Raw genomic sequence first — 19,858 nt, 5'->3', positions numbered from 1 at the left:
AATTCCAGTCAAGGGCACATAGCCAGGTTGTAGACTTGATCCCCAGTTGGGGGGCATGCAGGAGACAGCCGATCAATGACTCTCTCTCATCATTGATGTTTCTCTCTCTCTCCCTCTCCCTTCTTCTCTGAAATCAATAAAAACATATTTTAAAAATATAAATAAATAAATAAAACGTACAAGTCTCATTTTTCACCAGCTTGATATTTATATGCAATGGGACCTATGGCAGTGCACAACGAATATTCCCTCCAATTTAACAAACAACAATGCCTTACTGAACATTTAATAACCACTTCTCAAATCCAGGCACTGTACTTTACATATAGTATGTCATTTAATCCTTACAACCACCATGTACAGTGTGCATTAGCAAATTCTCCCTGGGAGAAAGCTGAAGTTCCATAAGAAACCTGTCCAAGGACACACAGCTTATTACGTGACTGATCCAACCTTCAATCAAATCCAAAATTTAAAGAACGCAAACCCCAATGTTGTCGGATGGTAAAGCCTGGGCACCCTTTGCACACTGCGCCCCCTGCTGGCATGCAGAGGAGGGGGACTTGTGCTGCTGCTCCTGCCCACGTGTACTTGGAGGAGGTCTGGTTAGGACAACCACAGGGAGAGCCTTCCTGAAAGGCTGGGAGAGCATGCGCATGAGGGAGGGCAAGTTTGCTGGTTGGCAGGAGCCAGTCTCATGGGGGTAATATGCCCAGGGCATCTGGGGGGGTGATTCTCAACCAGGAGTGGCTCCCCCCAACCCCAACCCTGGGGAGATTTGGTGACATCCAGAAACAGTTTCAGTTGCCACAACTGAAGAGGTACTACGCCTCCAAAGATGCTGCTACTGGCATCCTTCAATGCACGAACTGCCCACCCCCCCCCCCCCCCCCCGAAAACTCTGGTGTCCTGGGCAAAGCACTTAAGAAAAACACCAAATGTCCAATAACGAACTTGAAAGCCCAAGTGTACATTACGGGGAAGGAAATGCCATACTCCCAGATGAAATAGGTATATTTTGCCCACTGCTCTGTAAAATTATCAAGACTTTTAAAAAACACTGAAGAGCAGTTAACAGCCAAAATTGGCCACGCTATTTCATGTCCCTGCTCTGATCGAACTAAGCCCTAGAACAGTGATGGCGAACCTTTTGAGCTCGGCGTGTCAGCATTTTGAAAAACCCTAACTTAACTCTGGTGCCGTGTCACATATAGAAATTTTTTGATATTTGCAACCATAGTAAAACAAAGATTTATATTTTTGATATTTATTTTACATATTTAAATGCCATTTAACAAAGAAAAATCAACCAAAAAAATGAGTTCGCGTGTCACCTGACACGCATGTCATAGGTTCACCATCACTGCCCTAGAATGTCCAGTCCCCGAAGTTTTGACAGTTGTCTAGAATAAAAAAGCAAACGTGTCCAAGCTCCTTAGAAGAGGTTGTAAAATTATGCCTTTAATACCAGAGCCTTTTCTGAACTGTGTGTTTCTAAATTTATTGTAGGAAATAATATTTCTTACCAACTTTTCATCCACTATCTGCATGAGTTTTCCACTTGGAACAAATATATTTGCTGCATCCCTCAGGTAATTCAGCATAACCTTTAGCTGAAAAATGAATGAATTCATTCATTAATAAGAAACATAAACAAGTCTTGACATTTAAGATTAACATTGATATACTGAAAACAGATATAGAACTTTTGATTTATTTGTATGTAGCTAAATAAAATTAGGTGATATTTTGAATATTTTGAAATAAAATTAGGTGATATTAATAAGTAAACAAAATACATCTTTAACAGGGCATCTGACTAACTACTTAGATGAAGGTGATGATTCAGAGAGAGGGAAACAAAGGCAAAGGCTAGGAAAGAGAGCAAGAAGTTCCAAGGGCCTGGCTGGTATGGCTCAGAGTCTGACCTATGAACCAGGAGGTCATGGTTCAATTCCCAGTCAGGAACCTGGGTTGCTGGCCCAATCTCCAGTGTGGGGCATGCAGGAAGCAACCAATCAATGATCCTCTCTCATTATTGATGTTTCTCTCTCTCCTCCCTTTCTCTCTCTGAAATCAATAAAAATATATTTACCAAAAAAAGTTCCAATGAAACTAGATCACCAACTTACACCATACATAAAAACAAACTCAAAATGGCTAAAGGACTTAAATGTAAGACAGGAAACCATAAAAATTCTACAAGACTCCATAGGCAGCAAAATAGCAGACATATGTCATAGCAATAGAAAATAAATAAATGGGATTACATCAAAATAAAAAGCTTCTGCACAGCAAAAGAAACCATCAACAAAACAACAAGAAAGACCACTGCATGGGAGAACATATTTGTCAATGATATTTCCGATAAGGGTTTAATCTCCAAAATTTACAGATAAGTCATACAACTTAACAAAAGGAAGATAAACGATCCAATAAAAAAATGGGCAAAGGATCTACATAGACACTTTTCCAAAGGACATACAGAAAGCCCAGAGACATATGAAAACATGCTCAAAGTCACTAATCATCCAAGAAATGCAAATCAAAACAACAATGAGGTACCATCTCACACCTGTCATCAACAAATCAATAAATGACAAGTGTTGGTGAGGATGCAGAGAAAAAGGAACCCTCGTGAACTGCTGGTGGGAATGCAGACTGGTGCAGCCACTATGGAAGACAGTATGGAGTTTCCTCAAAAATTAAAAATGGAACTCCCATTTGACCCAGTGATCCCACTTCTAGGACTATATCCCAGGAAACCAGAAACACCAATCAGAAAGGATATATGCACCCCTATGTTCATAGCAGCACAATTTACAGATTTGGAAACAGCCTAAGTGCCCATCAGCAGATGAGTGGATTAGAAAACTGTGGTACATCTACACAATGGAATACTATCTAATCTAATAATAGACAAAAGGGTAACTGACCATACCTTCGCTACGCTTCCCATTGGCTAATCAGTGTGATATGCAAATTAACCGCCAACAAAGATGACGGCTAATTGCATATGTAGGCGCCAAGCGTGGAGCGAAGCCCGCTGGCCCCAGGCAGGTGCAGCGAGCGAAGGCCGGCGTCGCAAGTGAAGAGCAAAGCCCCCAAAGAGCTAAGTCCCTCGCCCGCTGTGCCGGCCCCGCCCCCAGCGCAGAGCTAAGCGCTGAGCCCGCTGCACCGGCCCCTCCTGGGCAAAGAGCGAAGGCCTGGGTTCCGGGCGCCGGAGGAAAACTGGTGCCAGCAGCCAGTGGAAGGGGCCCCCGAGGGACCCCAGACTGCGAGAGGGCACAGGCCGGGCTGAGGGACCCACCCGAGTGAACAAATTTTTGTGCACCGGGCCTCTAGTGTTGCTATAAAAAAGGAACTTTTACCATTTGCCACAACATGGATGGAACTGGAGAGCATTAGGCTATGCGAAATAAGCCAGTCAGAGAAAGATAAATATCACATGATCTCACTCATAAGAAGGATATAATGATCAACATAATTTGATGAAAAAGAATAGATCCAGAGACAAATGGTAGGGGTGGGGGGGTTAGAGAGCAACCAAACGACTTGTATGCATGCATATTAGCATATCCAATGGATACAGGCACTGAGGCGGTGGGGGCTTGCCTGGGGTGGGAACGGCTGGTGGGGAGGGTCAATTCGGGAAAAAGAAGACAAATGTAAAACTTTAGACAATAATAAATAAACAAACAAACAAATAAATAAAAGAAGCTCTAAGGAATGACACCTTTTCCTCTACCATCATTTATGGTAAACTAGAGGGAGGCCTGGTGCACGAATTCGTGCACCAGTGGGGTCCCTCAGCCTGGTCTGCAGGATCCGGCCGAAACCAGCTCTCCAACATCCCCTGAGGGGTCCCGGATTGCAAGAGGGCCCAGGCAAGGCGGAAGGACTCCACTGGTGCATGATAAGGGCTGAGGAGAGACCGCGGGAGGGCTCCAGGGCATGTCCAGCCCATCTTGCTCAGTCCCGATCGGCCAGACCCCAGCAGCAAGCTAACCTACCAGTTGTAGCATCTGCCCCCTGGTGGTCAGTGCACATCATAGCAAGCGGTTGAGAGGCCTTAGCATATTATTAGCATATTACACTTCGGTTGAACAGCTGACCGGTCAACCAGATGACCGGACACTTAACATATCAGGCGATTATTATACAGGATGGCAGAAAAGTATCCAAAGTTCATTCTTCAAGTATTGGTGTGGAATTTCATAAAGTGTTCACTTATACATGCATTATGTTCAGTGAGTCAGATTTAAGATTGCAGCGTACCGAAGGTGCCTTGTCGGTGATCAGTTCGTGCCACCTCTTGTAGGGCGGTAAGTCCAGGTTGATGGTGTACCACGGCACTGGCCCCCGATAGCTGCAAGGAGAGGCGCATCATCTTGAAATGGTAAAGGCAGTTTTTTGATGGGGGTTAGAGAGTTATATCTATATGGATATGTTAGAGATATATTCTTAATGAAAATACAGAAGTTAGGCCCTGGCTGGTGTTGCTCAGTGGCTGGAGCATTGGCCAGCACACCAAAGGGTCTTGGGTTTGATTCCTGGTCAAGGGCACATACCTGGGCTGCACATTTGATCCTTGGCTCTAGTTGGGACGTGTGTGGAGGCAACCAATCAATGTGTCTCTCACATATCTCTTTCTCTCTCCCCGCCCCCCCACTATCCTCCCTTCCTCCCTTCCACTCTCTCTAAAAAATTAATGGGAAAAATATCCTCAGGTGAGGATTAATAACAACAAAATATACAGAGAAATTAGTACTCAAAATTTGCAAATGCGAATTTTCTGGTGCTTCTGTCCTACACTGTACAGAATCATAAGTAGTTTCAGAAATCTTAGACTAGAATTAAACATTCTGGAATGTTAATGTGAACTGTGGATACGGGAATGAATCGTTGGTTCTAGAGTTCTGTGTAACCTGAATATAACCGCTAGAAAATACCTGCCCCGGCTTTCCCTCCTACGTCCCTGCAAAGGTTTAGTCTAAGCCTGGGAACCTCTCTAACTGGTCTTCTCAGTCACATTGCCGCTTAGACAGTCTAACACTTTGGCCAAATCATTGTTGGCTTCAGTAAGGTCATCTTTCAAAACCCCAGAGTGTCAACATGTATTAGTTTCCCATGATGGCTTCTAAAACCTTTGCTATTCACTCACTACCTTCTTCTTCCTACTATACTTCCCTCTTCTCATTCCTCTGCGGTAAATCCAAGCCCAAGCATTGTGGGATCACCCCGTCCCCCAACTCCCTACCCATCAATTTACACACAGCAATTTCTGTGGAGGACACAGCAACATCTTTCCCTCATCAATGGGCCTGGGCCATATTTCTTTCTGGTGGATGAATTCAACAACTACTCTCTGTTGCTATGGAAACATTATCTTCTGGCACTTGTTACAAAACTGAAATAGCCCCTAAGGGTGTGCCATTCGGTGATTTGTCAGCTTAAAACTGCCTGAAAATAGCCAGCATTTGCCCCATTAGTGTTCTGCTCTGGGAGGCATAAGGATTACTCTAGGACAGCGGTTGCCAACCTTTTGGACCTCACGGACCACCAGTGATCTGCAGACCAATGGTTGGCGACTATTGCTCTAGATACATAACAATGTTCCCAGGCTGCTAAAGTAAAACGTGACCTATACTTACATCTACGGCAGAGACGGCTTAGTTCCTAAGTCATGAGTTGTGCTCCCAGTTACACTTGTGTTGTCACGAGTTAACTATTTGATTCTCTAAACACGCTGCTGAGCTCGGGGCCTGGGGATATGTGTGAGGTTTTATGAAACTGAACCAGCAGCTGCTGGTCGTATGATTCGGATAGACAACGAGAGCACCCTTGATTCTGGAAACAGACTTTCAAACAAAATCAATACATTTGTTCTTTTCAAAGCATTCTCAAAATCCCATTTCCTTAGGAAGGAATCTGGCAGAAATACCAGTGCAAAAATATTTCTATTATGTAGATGTATAAATACAAGAAAACGGTGTTTATCTGGATATGTGTGTATACACATGTATAAACACACACTCACACAATGGGCAATTTGGAACCAGTTAAAAGCAGGGAAGGTTGGCCGGGCAATCAATTCATAGACCCAAAAAAGGTGCGCAAAGGGAGTAGAAAAAAAGCCTTGAACGTGGAAAGTTACTCATTAAAGGTTCAATGAATTGGGGCAGTGAGACCAGCCAAGTGAGGCGCACAATCAACAAGGCACTGAGGACTAACATGCTGTTAGTGATGAGAGACAAAAGGGAGATTTTGGGGGGAGCAACCCCGAGGAGGTCTGGACTCTGTGCCGGCTTTGGACTAACATGGAAACTGACTGGTTCTAAACTACTTCCTGCCAAAGATGCACCTCCTTCTAGAAAGGCCAGTAAAGAAAAAGAATCTAGTGTAGTACAGTTTCATTGTACCTGGAACAGAGGCTATGTAGGCAAGTGCAGCACAAAATGTGTAATTAGAGGCTACAAAACCCGAACAGTCATCTTGCTATACTGGTTAAAGTTTTACTCTCCCCCCCCCCCCCACACACACACCCGGCCCCGCAGGCAACTTTCATTGAGCAGAAAGAGCAGGGCAAACAAGGTTACCTGCCTTATACCTTTCCCTTCTTTCCCACACACCCTGGTACCCTCTGGGCTGGTGAGCTAGTCTCATGTCTTTCTCACAGACCCATGTAGCCAGCCACAGAGGATCTGAAAGCCACCCATATATCTAGACCACAAATATGAACGCTAAATACACTAAATATTGGCCGTACCTTTAGATTTTCCAATCCTGTGTTTCCCTTGATGGATTTGTTTACCATGCCAGGGTTTATTGCTGGAATGTTTCACCTGTAAGACCCTACACTATTTTGTCCCAATATAACCTGGTAGTTTATACTCAGGCACCACAGAAAATCCCAGGTCAGCTCTGCATTTGTGAGGATGAATAAAATGCCTAGTGGCAGGTACAAGAATTTAGCGAAGAGTGGAAATCTTCACCCCTCCCACCCCTGCCCCCTGTGATTTTGATAGGCTAGAAATGAGCATTTTAATCATGAGGTATTTTCATGTTTGACCAGGGTCTTAGTCAAATGCATGATACACAAACTTGAGGAAAAAAAAATTTGTCTTTCTTAGGATAAAGGGCATGACTTAAATTTTTTCACTGCCATTATTTTTATGAGATCATTACACAGGGAAATGTGTTTTGATCATCTCACGTTTTGATATTTACTCACGTTGGTCCAGAAGGAGGGTAAGTTGATTTTCTGCAGTCTTCTGTCCACTAAAAAACAAAGAAAATGTACAATTTCAGAAAATAAAAAAATTGAACAGGCAATTTGCAAAAACTGTTAAAGTTTATGAAGACAAAATCAAGTATGGTTTGCCCTTTTAGACCATTTCAATGCCTCTTAATAGTCTTCTCCTCCTACAAAAACTTCGAAAATCTCAAACCTAAGTGTACGTTCTGTCTCAATTCCATCTGCTCTAGTGCCAGGTGTGGTAATGTGGCATTTGTATTGCAAATATATCATATCGTGCTGGGAAATGTATGTCAAATAGGTTGATTTATCACTAAGTTATTTGCTAGAATGTGATGTTACTTGAATTTATGAGCCAGCTCTATTGCAATCAAGATTTGCATCCCAAACCAGATTTTCAGGGCACACTGTCCAGGGCCCTTCATAACCTGGTCATAATTTCCCCTCCCAGCCTCTCTTCCTGCCACTCCCCTTTACGCGTAGCCACGTGCAACCACGTCCTATGATATCTCGCCCTTCCATGCCTATACAGGCGCTGTGCCCTCTGTCTACAATGCCTGCTCTCTACTGGGGGAACTTCTGGCTTTACCATCTGAGATCCAGTTCAAATACTGACTTGTGTGTGTGTGTGACGTCGTCATCTACTTTCCATATGAAAATAGTCATCCCTCCTGTGTACTCACTCCCACAGCATTTGCGCTCAGCCCCATTACCATAGTTTAGCATTGCATTATAATTATGTTTGTCTCTCTTCACTACCAAACATGTGCACCTGGAGGTGATGGCCCCGAAACACGGAGGCCACTGCTGAGGCAATGAATGAATGAGACTTAAGGAAGAGTGTTCAAGCTTAGTAGTAAAACAGAATTGGCTCTTAACAACACGAACAAAAAAGACCACATGGATTTAAGATTCCTTAATTACTAGGTTCAAGATAACAAGCGTGTTTATCTTTCCTCTGGAGACACAAACTTATACAAGTAAAATAATTTTTTTTAAAAAGGAGGATAAATTCACAATAAACAGGAGTAAGGAAGGAACTACTAGGTCTGTAGTTTGAGCCCAGAAGCGGTCTCTGCAGGAAACCTGTGTGAGAATGAAGCCTCTGCATCTTGTTTTAACTTCTAATAGTTGGGAAATGTATAAAGTAGCTTGCCATTATCTGTGATTCTAACATTCACTGCTGTCAAAATAACTTTGCTACAGTTTCTCGTATGAGTGCTGTTTGCCTTGTAATGTTGGGTGGATTTTTATTAAGAAACAATTATCAAGTATCAAATTACCAAAGGCTAATTCAATCATTAGAATTTAAATTCTGTTTCTAAATTATTACAATATAAAAATATTTGATATTAAATATCAATTTGATAACCAATATAAACTTAGCAAAAGCTAGTTTCCAAAGCCATTCAACGTTTAATAACAGTGGCTGAAGGAGGTGCATCTTCACAAATCTCAGTCTCAGCCCCGAGCTTAAAAATCACAGTAAGGCGTTCCTGCTGCCAGCCTGTCTAACTGCTGGGTGGCAGGGGAAGTCGGCATCTATTTCTTGTGAAAATTCACAGAAACGAGGGTGGTTAAGTCTATGAGAGCAAAAGAAGTTCATGGCTGACATCACCTGTTCAATAGCACGATAGATTCAAGTGTTTTCCATAAAGTGTTTGCCAACAGATAATGTAATTCATAGCCACAACATTTAAACACCATTTTCACAAGTTTTATACATTTGTCCAGCTAAGCCTTTTTCTCCTTCACACATATTTTTACCGCTGTCAATTGTTACACGTCACAGCAGACTCCACTTCAGGTCTCACGGAATGACTGCATTCTCAACTTCTCTGAAAACAACCTTGGCTGCAGTTGTTTCATACAGGCTAGTCATAGAGACTAATTCCTTACTCTCCAACTTGGCACTGACGCTCCAATACGTATCAATAACTGGTAACAGTCACGTCAAGAACCACTTGCCTTGTTCTTCAATTGATATTGATGATGCTGCCGGAGTCCTGAGCAAGTGTTCTCACCCGAAGGCTCATCGTGTGAACAGGTTTTCTCAGGACACAGTTCTTACAGGCTGCCATCAAATGCGAAGTAAGCCGCCACTGGTAAACGGCTCTCCTGGCTTCGCTAACCAGTGAACTACCTGGAGACGGACTTTGGCTGCCTCATTTCACTTTCAAAGTTTACAAAGGAATTCTGCTGTGATGAGATACCTGCTTTACATTTTCTGGTTTTTCTGATCACTTTTTCCCTATGGGTGGCGATGCTGTGAAGACTGCGTCATCTTGTAATGCCACCTATTTGTACTCTTATAGCAACTCTGGTGTCACTGCACCATAAGCACAGGGTTTGCCATCTAGCTCTGTAACAAGATGACTCATACTCCACTTTGCCTCAAGAGAACATTTTTGCTTCTTTTCTCATTCTGACATCATAGGTTTGCTTTGGCAATTTTTAAAAATGATTAAAATAACACGGCATATTGGTACAGGTGGCACTTATTGTTGAGTTAGAATTGCCTCACTGTCACTGAAGTGACCTGGGCAGCAGTGAAAGGCTAGCGCAGCCACAGACAATACGCAAACAAACAAGTGTGAAGTGCTCCAAAACAATGCCGTTTATGGTTCCTGACATGGGACTGCGTGCAATCTTTACATGTCTCAAAACAGTAATCTTCTTTTGATCCCCCCAACTTCTTAAAAATCTGAAAACGGTCCTTAGCTCACAAGGCCTTCCAAGAACGGCTGGCAGGCAGGGTCTGGTACCACCCGCCCCCCATCTTCCCCGCCAACTCCCCGGGGCTGTAACTTGGGCACCCAAGTACCAACGCCCACAAACCATCCTTGGCCTTGCCAGACCATCTAGTCAGTGTCTTCAGAGGAAAACCCTTTGAGGGGCTGCGCATGTGTGAAAAGAGAGAGAGAGGGGCAGAGACTGTGCTTCGTTTTCTGCCTCAATAAGACCACATGCAGCTCTGTCTGCAGGGGTGGGGCTGGGTTTTTTTTGTTGTTGTTTTATTTTGCCGTTTACTGGTCCCTCACTTAATGCTCCTTCCATCCTCACTGAATATTCTTACTCTCCTAATAACAGAATGTAAGAGCAAAAGAAAAACGACCAGAACTACAGGGGGAAACTGTAGTATCAGAAAAGTATGGTTCAAATAATAAGAAAACAGTCCCAGCTACAATGGGAGTTCTGTAGGCTTCAAGAAGAATGAATGGAATAAATATTGAGAGAGTAAGTCAGAAGCTGAAAAAAAATACAGGATATAGTGAGTATGGCATAGGTTTGGCTCCTTCGGCTGCTGAGAAAAAAAGGGAAAGCAATCAGAAACTCCAAGGAAAACAATCCGTGTAAGAAAGGCATGATAGAGATATGAAGAAACAAAACTGCAGTATTAGTGTGAGTATTTGATAGAGCATATATATATACATTTTTATTGCTTAAAGTATTGTAAAGGGTATTACATATGTGTCCTTTTTTTCCCCCTGCCCTTGACAGTCCCCTAGCCTCCCCTATCCCCCAGTGTCTTATGTCCATTGGTTATGCTTATATGCATGCATACAAGTCCTTTGGTTGATAATAGAGTATATATTTGAATATTCTTTCAGTGCCATCAGAAGCTTGGCTTTAGAATTTCAGGAAAGGAACGTAATCATAGTCCACTGGGCAATGACCGATATTTACAAATCTTTCACTTACAGTCATGTTATCAATGTTTACTTAAGCAAGAGTAAAAGTATGTAAAGTATGTAGAAGGGAAGAAGGGAGAAAAAGGTAAGGGGTCACCCGGCCGGTGTAACTCAGTGGTTGAGCATTGAGCTATGAACCAGGAGGACACATGCCCAGGTTGTGGACTCGATCCCCAGTAGGGAGCGTGCAGGAGGCAGCCAATCCATGATTCTCTCACATCATTGATGTTTCTAGCTCTCTCTCCCTTCCTCTCTGAAATCAGTAAAAATATATTTAAAAAAGAAATACAGGGGTCAAAGATGTTCCCCTTGTGCCACTTCAGTTAACGCTCTGCCCACCCCCGGAAAGCCTCAGGAAAGAAGGTGCGCGTGTCCAGACAGAGGTCGAGAGGATGACCACCACGGACCAGTCCAAAGGCTCAGAATGCAGGGCCGATTCTGCTCAAGAACGTACTTTTCCTGGAGGAACTCAGCTTTTCTGTCTTCTTGGGCACACTCTGGGTACCGCCTAGTGTTCATGGTTTGCAGACCCTGAGACCAATGAATCAATCTTTATCATTTATTTCTAGCTAAAGCCTCCAGACTCTTTCTGAGTTTGTTTGACACGAGCTATCGGGGTCTGTGGGGTCATGTTGTGGGTGCAAGGCCCGGCTCCACAAGTGGTGGATGAGCAGGTTACAGAGCTGGTGAGAGAGTGTGAGTCCAGAGCCCCAGTCCCAGCTCTCCCTTCTCTCTCAGAGCTTCCCACAGAGATAGCAATAAAAGCGGCGCCGCCGTTTAATTCCTGGTAGGGAGCGATCTGCACTTCCTTCAGGGTTTTAATGATCACGGAAGTAAACTCAGCAAGTAAATGAAATGTAATGATGTTCATCTCTCCCTCATAATCATATCTGCATGGCTGGCCTGGGTTCCAAAGCCAATATGAAAACCAAACTGCAAGGCTTATCTCTTAGGAGACAAAAGTGAGGGAAGTTAAAAGTGCTCTGTCAAGTCTTAGGAGAGGATCCAACCTGCCCCAAAGGTGAGAGAGTCACCTAGCCATCATACATGTAGGAGTCTGAGGTCAACAAGATATTGTACTATAATCATCATGGCTGCAATAGATAAATATGAAATTATAATGCAGACATGAACTCTGCATAGAATCTGGCTGTAAGAATAAAAGGTAAAAAAAAAAAAAGAAGTCATTTTAACCAATTGGATTAATGAGGGAGTGGAGACAGCTACACCCTCACCTAAAAGGGAGATTTCTACAAGGAAAGAGGGTTTCAAAATCTATGTATAGACACATAGATTACAATGAGCGCATTTATTATTTAAAGTTTCTTGCTGTCTCCAAATTTAACTACACATGGATTTAATAATAGACAACCTCAAGGTGAGTACAAATTTAAATAGATGAGAGGTAAAGATTACACACGATGGATTAGGCATATTACGCCGTCTGCTCGGTATACTGTGCTACTCTGTCACCAGGAAAAAAACCACACAAGCGACTTAGAATTTCAGTCAATCTCTCTCTCATGCCCCTGTCTCATTTGTACTTCCTAAGACCAGAGGAAGTGCTGAAAATGTCCTGGGAACACTTTCTGGGTCAGTGAATTCTCTAATCATTCTGGTTATTTGATAGGAACTTGATCCTCTTTGAAATTCATTAGTCTTTATTTCCTCCCCACTCATTAAGACAAACTAATTATAAGGCTAGGACAGCCGTGGGCAAACTACAGCCCGCGGGCCGGATCCTGCCCCTTTGAAATGAATAAAACTATTGAAAAAAAAGGCCGTACCCTTTTATGCAATGATGTTTACTTTGAATTTATATTAGTTCACACAAACACTCCATCCATGCTTTTGTTCCGGCCCTCCGGTCCAGTTTAAGAACCCATTGTGGCCCTCGAGTCAAAAAGTTTGCCCACCCCTGGGCTAGGAGATACTATACTTAGGAAAGTAATACATAAAGGGAAAAATTTTCCATTAGCGACTTGAATGCCCCACACCTCAAAGCAATGACAGGAGTTGTACAGCTCCTTAAAATATCTGAGCCGTGAAGAATCAGTGAGCACCTAGTGAAAAAGCTGCACAAAAAACGTGCAGAAAGCCCTCATGTTCTTGTCTTATTCACAGGCTCAGAAAAAGGCAATGAAAGGTAAAGAAATGATACGGCTCGCAGCAGTCTTCATTCCATCAGAAAAGGAGCTGAACAATTCTAGCAAGGCAATTTTAATTCAATTCTTTAATTCAACAACTATTTTCTAAAGAGGTTTTTTTTTTTACATGTTCTCCGTGTACAACAGAGCAGACACACACCTACTGAATAAGAAAAGGCATGTTTCTTGCATATATAACAAATTCAAGCAAGCATGCAAAGTTTTTCATCTGTTGTCTCACTTTGGATGGGATGGCATCCTATTAAACTAGGGATATTCAGGTAAAAGAAATGTGAATAAATCCTCCACGAGGGCAGAGACCTTACATCTTGTTCATACCTGTTCCCAGCATCTGGAACAGAGTTGGCACACATTAGGTGTGCAGTATTTGCAGACTGACTAAGTGAACAGACTCTACCTTTGTGTTCCTGCCTTTGGGTATATACTAAGGACAAGCAGGTGCACTGACAAGAAAACTGGTCAGGTCAGATGGGGTTTACGTGATTCCTGAAAACTCTGTGGAAATCATTGCTAAAACCTGACTTAGTAGCTAATGTCATATGAGAGGCTGATGCATGAAAATAAGTTCAATTCGGCAATTAATTACGGAGCTATTATGTTTGCGTTCACACATTTCAGGAATCTGCACAGCTTTATTACCGAGAACAGCCATCTCCTCCATTCCAATTCCTTTCCCTCTGATCTCTCCTCAGCCTACAGCAACCTGTTGCCTGCTCCCAGCGCGGCACTGGCCAAGGTGAGCAATGGCTCCAGCTGCCAAGCCCAACAGACACCTGATGTGTCAATGGCATCAGCATAGGTTAGCGGTCCCACACTCTCACTCTCCCACGCTGGCTGCTGCATTAACGTGCCCAGTTCTTCTCTACCTGACACCTGCATGCATCGGTCCCTTAGCCTCGGCCTAGGCCTCGTCTTCGTTTTTACTATTTTGGTTTTATTAAAAACAAAAGGCAAGCCTGGCTGGTGTGGCTCAGTGGTTGAGCTCTGACCTATGAACCAGGAGGTCACGGTTTGATTCCTGGTCAGGGCACATGCCCGGTTACGGGCTCAATCCCCAGTAGGGGTGTACAGGAGGAAGCTGATCAATGATTCTCTCATCTTTGATGTTTCTATCTCTCTCCCTCTCCCTTCCTCTCTGAAATAAATAAAAATATATTTTAAGAAAAGGCAAAACTTACATGTAAAATAGGACCCTTGGTTTTCATCTACCAAATATATATATACTAGAGGCCTGATGCACGAATTTTGTGCAAGAGTAGGCCTTCCTTCATCCGGCTGCTGGCACCGGCTTCCCTCTGGCACCCGGGACCCAGGCTTCCCTGGCAGCCCCGTCTTTGTCTGGAAGGTTGTCCGGAAGGACATCTGGTCTAATTAGCATATTACGCTTTTATTATTTTATTTTCCATCACCTTTATCATCTCTCTGCTCTCTTCTACCTCCCTGCTCCTCCCCTGTCCCTCACATTCACCACACTCCAGGTCCATGAGTTCTCTTTTTCTTTTTTGCTCAATCCCTCCCTTATCCCCCAACAGAGCTGTCTACCTGCTCTCTATCTATGAGTCTGTCTCTATTTTACTTGGTAGCTCAGTTTATTCATTAAATTCCACATATGAGTAAATTATATGGTACTTGTCTTTCTCTCACTGGCTTATTTCACTTAGCATAATATTCTCCAGGTCCATCCATGCTGTCACAAAGGGTAACATTTTCTTCCTTTTTACGGCACAGTAGTATTCCATTTCCATTGTGTAAATGTACCATAGCTTTTTTATCCGCTCTTCTACTGATGGGCACTTGGGCTGCTTCCAAATCTTAGCTATTGTAAATAATGCTGCAATGAACATAGGGGTGCATATATTTTTTCCAATTAGTGTTTCAGGGTTTTTTTGGATAAATTCCCTGAAGGAGAATTGCTAGGTCATAAGGCAGTTCCATTTTTAGTTTTTTGAGGGAGCTCCACACTGCTTTCCACAGTGGCTGTACTAGTCTGCATCCCCACCCACAGTGCATGAGGGTTCCCTCTTCTCCACATCCTCGCCAACACTTACACAATGACGTATCACCTCACACCTGCTAGGCCTCATCTTTTCTTCTCTTTCTATACCCTCTACCTATTCCATGTTCACCTGCTCCAATGGCTTCAAGCAATACGCCTATAACTCCCAAATCTCTCTCCTGAGCTCCAGTCCCAAAGGCCTGCTGGGGAGCTCCGAACTCGGGCTGAAAATCTGACATAACCAGAATGAAAATGATCTTTACTCTTCCACCCCCCAACATTTCCCTCCCCATGTTCCCTGGGATGCCACCATTCACCCCGCTGAGCACTCAGAAAGGTGCCTGCCTCTCATCCCCATCCAACCCTTCGACCCACTTCCCTCCTTCTCCACTGGCACTTCCCTCCTGAAGGTCCCCCCATTTTCTCCCCTGGACTAGTCTCCTCACATCCACCCTGGCTCCCTTTCAATCCAAAGTGATCTTTTTAAAGTGAAAATGTTGTCTTGTCATATCTTGTTTAAAACTATCCATGGCTTCCTTGTTTTTAGGATACAAACCAAAACCCTTGCCTGGCCAGCATGGCTCAGTGGTTGAGCATTGACCTATGAACCAGGAGGTCACGGTTCTATTCCCGGTCAGGGCACATGCCCACATTGCAGGCTCTATCCCCAGTGTGGGGGGTGCAGGAGGCAGCCGATCATGATTCTCTCTCCTCACTGATGTTTCTATCTTTCTCTCCCTCTCCCTTCCTCTCTGAAATTAATAAAAACAAATCTTTAACAAGGTCTAAGAGCCTGATGACTCTGCCTCCCTCTCCCTCTCCAGACTTTTTGCACCACTCTCGTTACCACCATCCTTAATAGGTCTCCTTCTAGAATCAACAGTAAAGAATGACTCAGGAAGACCTTAAAACAGGGGTCCTCAAACTACGGCCCATGGGCCGCATGCAAATACAAATATTGTATTTGTTCCCGTTTTGGTTTTTTTTACTTCAAAATAAGATATGTGCAGTGTGCATAGGAATTTGTTCATAGTTTTTTTTTAAAACTATAGTCCGGCCCTCCAACGGTCTGAGGGACAGTGAACTGGCCCCCTGTTTAAAAAGTTTGAGGACCCCTGCCTTAAAATATGCTATATTCTGAAAGCCTCAAACAAGAAGGAACAACGCCCACAGGCATTCCCAATCAAATGGTTTTTTGTTTGTAATTTAAAGGGGGCCCTCATTATTCACATTAATCAGGAGTAGTTTTGAAATAGCTTTTGTTGCTATGTGGCTATACACTGTGTATCATGTAAAATGATTCCAAGTGAAAAAACGGCTTACTCTTGTCAGAGATCGAGGTCACTAAACTTCTATGAGGTTCCAAAGATCCTTTCAGCCAGTGACTCCCAGAGTTTTCCAGATCAGTAACACAATTAAGAGGGGCCCAGCACACGGGAGTCCAAATTTTTATTCTCCCAGGAGGAGATGTTAAACAAAACAAAAACACACACACATAAAAGAAAGAACACCTTAACAACAAAAATTGGAAGGCTGTAAAATCAGAATAAAAGCCAACATTCTGACTTAATAATTTTAGTTGCATGCTCTCCTCCTTCTCATTTCAGGAAAGACTTAGGAAAGCAGCTTCCCAAACTGACCTCAGTAGCTGGGCTCGACTGTGACAACCACTATTCTAGGTAAGAACTATTAAAGTCATGGAGTCAGCTGGTTCTTCTTGTTTTAAAAACAGCCTTTAAAATACTTTTGCTTAAAAAAGTAAAGTATTGGGAAAGAAGGAAAAAAGCAGCCCCTGACAGCTGAAACTTCTCTGAGATGTACAACTAGACCTGAGTGTGATCACATGCTGGTCGGACACCCACGGCCAGGCCACTTCTGTTCCCCTTTTTGGATCTAACCAACCTCCCAAAATTCCCACCCCAGTGAGGCAGCATAAAACCCGACAAAGCAAGGCCACTCATGATTCTGTGTCAGCGCGGACGACAACAAGGGTGCTATGCAACCCACAAAATACCAAACACCCCCTTCTCTTGCTAAATGAATGACTTGTCTTCTTTACCCAATCAGGGAATTGCCCCACTTTCTAAAAGCATTCAATGTACAGCAAACCCCCGATCCCTTAGCTGCACCTCCAGATCACACAACCGAACTCTCAATTATGAAACAGGTTCTTCCTAACGCCGGTCCTGCGAGCCCCCTCCCCCCCTTACCCATGCTGTGCTTTCTCCCTCCCCACAAAGAGTAATAGTTTGTTGAACTACCAGTTGTGATTCCTGGGGAGTTTGGCTGAAGGGCATGGATGGTATCAAAGTCATGATTTCTTTAAACACCCCCTGATTCCAACCACTTCAAAGCAATTCCCTACCCACGCTAAACACACTCATTTTATGTTTCCTTATACTCTCCCAATCCTTGTCCACATGCACATACCGTGCATCCTTCTGTTACTGAAATCATTGTGCATACTCCTTCGTACTCTGCTTTTACTTGCTTAACACCATAACCTTTTTAAACATTTATTTTTTTTTATCGATTTCAGTGAGAGAGGGAGGGAGAGAGAGAGAGAAACATCAATGATGAGCGAGAATCATTGAACGGCTGCCTCCTGCACGCCCTACACTGGGCATCGAGCCCACAACCCGGGCCTGTGCCCTGACCTCCTGGTTCACAGATGGATGCTCAACCCCTGAGCCGGGGCAGCCATTAATAACAACTTTCAATGGCTGAATATTAATCCCACCATGTTTTATTCATAAAGCTTCTCTCCTTGGAGAAATACTAGCAAAAGAGCCACAGAGTACACATCTTGCTCCTACTTGTCAGCATCCTCTCTAAGCTGTTCTAGATCCTCCTCCAGCCTCAGGTCAAGTCCCACTTATCTGATCGACTGGCCAAGAAAAATGCGGTCTCGTGGCTTTTAAAGGGGAGAATGATGAAAGCGCAGCAGCGCGGGTGTCAGGAGGCCGCGTCTGGGCGCTTCAGTAAACAAAAGCGTGACCTCTGGCTAGACATTTCCTCCCGGCCGCTTCCTCCTCGTCTGCGGAGTCCGCGCCGGGCTGCTGCCTGGGTGTCCAGCCTGTTCCCGTCACCGGCGGGGAAAGAACCGCAGCGCGGGACAGGCGTCCGCATGACCCGGGGGGTGGGCGGGGGGGGGGGCGCGGCCACGCGGGGCCCGGGCCGCTCCCACTGCCCCGGCGGGGGCGCCAGGGGCCGCGGCTGCACCGCCCGGAGCACCGCGTCAGGGGCCGGGGACGCCCGAGTCACCAGGCCGGCCGGCCGTCGCTCCAGTGAGCCATCCATGCACACAGGTCGCCTGGAAGTTTTTCGCTTCTCAGCGGTTCAGAATGCGCGCGCCCGGAACGGGGGGCACGAGGGCACCCCCTGAAAATGGGGGTGTAAGTCACAGCCTCCGTTCTGCGGAGCCCAGGAGCTCCCTGACAGGTGTGCTGCTAACAGCGGGGCCCCCTCCACCTGCACCCCCTGTGTCCCCCGCGCAGGAAACCGCCGACGCCCGTCCAGCTGCAGCGGGGACCAGGTGTCCCCACGCCCCGCTTCCCCGCCACGCCCGCACCTGCGACCCTCGAGCTCACCCACCGGCGGCGCGTGCTGCGCCACGGCCACGGCCGCGGCCACGGCCAGGAAGCCGGCGCTCAGGCGACTCCGGCCCAGCATCGTCCCAGCCGCCGACGCCGCTCGGAGACGCGCAGAGGCCGCGAGAGGCACCTCCTGGGCCGGGGCGGACCGCGCCCTCCGCCACGTGACGCGCGCCCGGAACGTACCACCGCGGCGGGGGGGGGCCGGGCCCGGAGGAGACGGGGCAGGAGGGCGGGATGGCGCTCCTCGGTGTCGCGGGGAGGGCGGTAGGGGCAGAGTCACCCTTCCGCCCCGGCGTGGAGGAGAAGGGACCCCCAGGATGGTTGGCAGGGCGGGCGGTAAGGCCGTGCTGTGGTCGGACCCCCCTCCCGCGGGCAGTGGTTGGGCCGAGCCGCAGCCCCGCCCCGACGGGGTGGCTCCCGGGCGGGATCCTGCTCCGCGGCTCCCGGCGCGGACTTCGAAGCCTGGGGAGCGGGGGCCTCCCGGGTCCGACCACAGGTGGCAGGAGGCGGGAGGTCTCGCTCCCCTCGGCCCGGTGCCAACTGTGCAACATCCTCACATGGCCCGGGGTGAGGGCTGCGCTGGGGCCGCTCGGTACCAAATTCCCAGGAAACGGACCCAACCCACAAACCCACCTTTGCCCGAAGTGAGTGAGGCTATTCATCCCGACCCTGGGCCGCTGGACGGGCTCGGGTGTCTGGGGCCGGGAGGGGGGCGGGGGGGCATGGAGACCCCATGCTGCGAATTACCCACTTAGGCTTTCGCAGCAGATGACCGGCCACGGAACGGAGGCTTCCGTGACGGCGCCTAGCCAGCGGTTCTGAACCTGTGGGTCGCGACCCCTTTGGGGATCGAACGACCCTTTCACAGGGGTCGCCTAAGACCATCGGAAAACACATATATAATTAGATATTGTTTTTGTGATTAATCAGTATACTTTAATTATGTTCAATCTGTAACAATGAAATTGGGGGCCATCACAACATGAGGAACTGTATGAAAGGGTCGCGGCATTAGGAAGGTTGAGAACCACTGGAACTTAGACTCCGGCGGGGTGAACCCTCCCCCGGATGTGTGCAGCCTCCGCGGCTGTGTGCTCGCCCCTAGCTGAAGGGCTGCAGGTCGCAGGACTGAGCTGACCTGCAGGAGG

At 45.9% G+C, this 19,858-nt stretch overlaps 1 protein-coding gene across 5 annotated transcripts in view; it reads right to left on the bottom strand.

Annotated features, from left to right (window-relative positions):
* The window catches only part of ASAH1 (N-acylsphingosine amidohydrolase 1), a 33,197-nt gene extending 14,351 nt beyond the window's left edge, over positions 1 to 18,846 (bottom strand). For 2 of the 5 annotated variants that reach the window (XM_081084716.1, XM_081084717.1), the window contains exons 1-4: positions 18,709 to 18,846; positions 7,235 to 7,281; positions 4,279 to 4,369; positions 1,527 to 1,613 (exon numbers count right to left, since the gene is read on the bottom strand). In XM_081084716.1, coding sequence (XP_080940842.1) covers positions 1,527 to 1,613; positions 4,279 to 4,369; positions 7,235 to 7,281; positions 18,709 to 18,786 — 303 coding nt within the window. In that variant the 5' untranslated portion in view covers positions 18,787 to 18,846. Of the gene's footprint in view, positions 1 to 1,526; positions 1,614 to 4,278; positions 4,391 to 7,234; positions 7,282 to 9,226; positions 9,333 to 18,685 lie in introns of those variants that run through there. The other 3 variants (XM_081084720.1, XM_081084719.1, XM_081084718.1) reach the window with 3 other exon arrangements.
* Between the last annotated feature and the right edge of the window lie 1,012 nt (positions 18,847 to 19,858).

This window comes from Myotis nattereri (assembly GCF_964212035.1).
Source record: "Myotis nattereri genome assembly, chromosome: 2".
In the NCBI taxonomy this organism is placed as follows: domain Eukaryota; kingdom Metazoa; phylum Chordata; class Mammalia; order Chiroptera; family Vespertilionidae; genus Myotis; species Myotis nattereri.
Note: the sequence above shows the minus strand (reverse complement) of the source record. Positions and strands in the feature narration are given on the sequence as shown.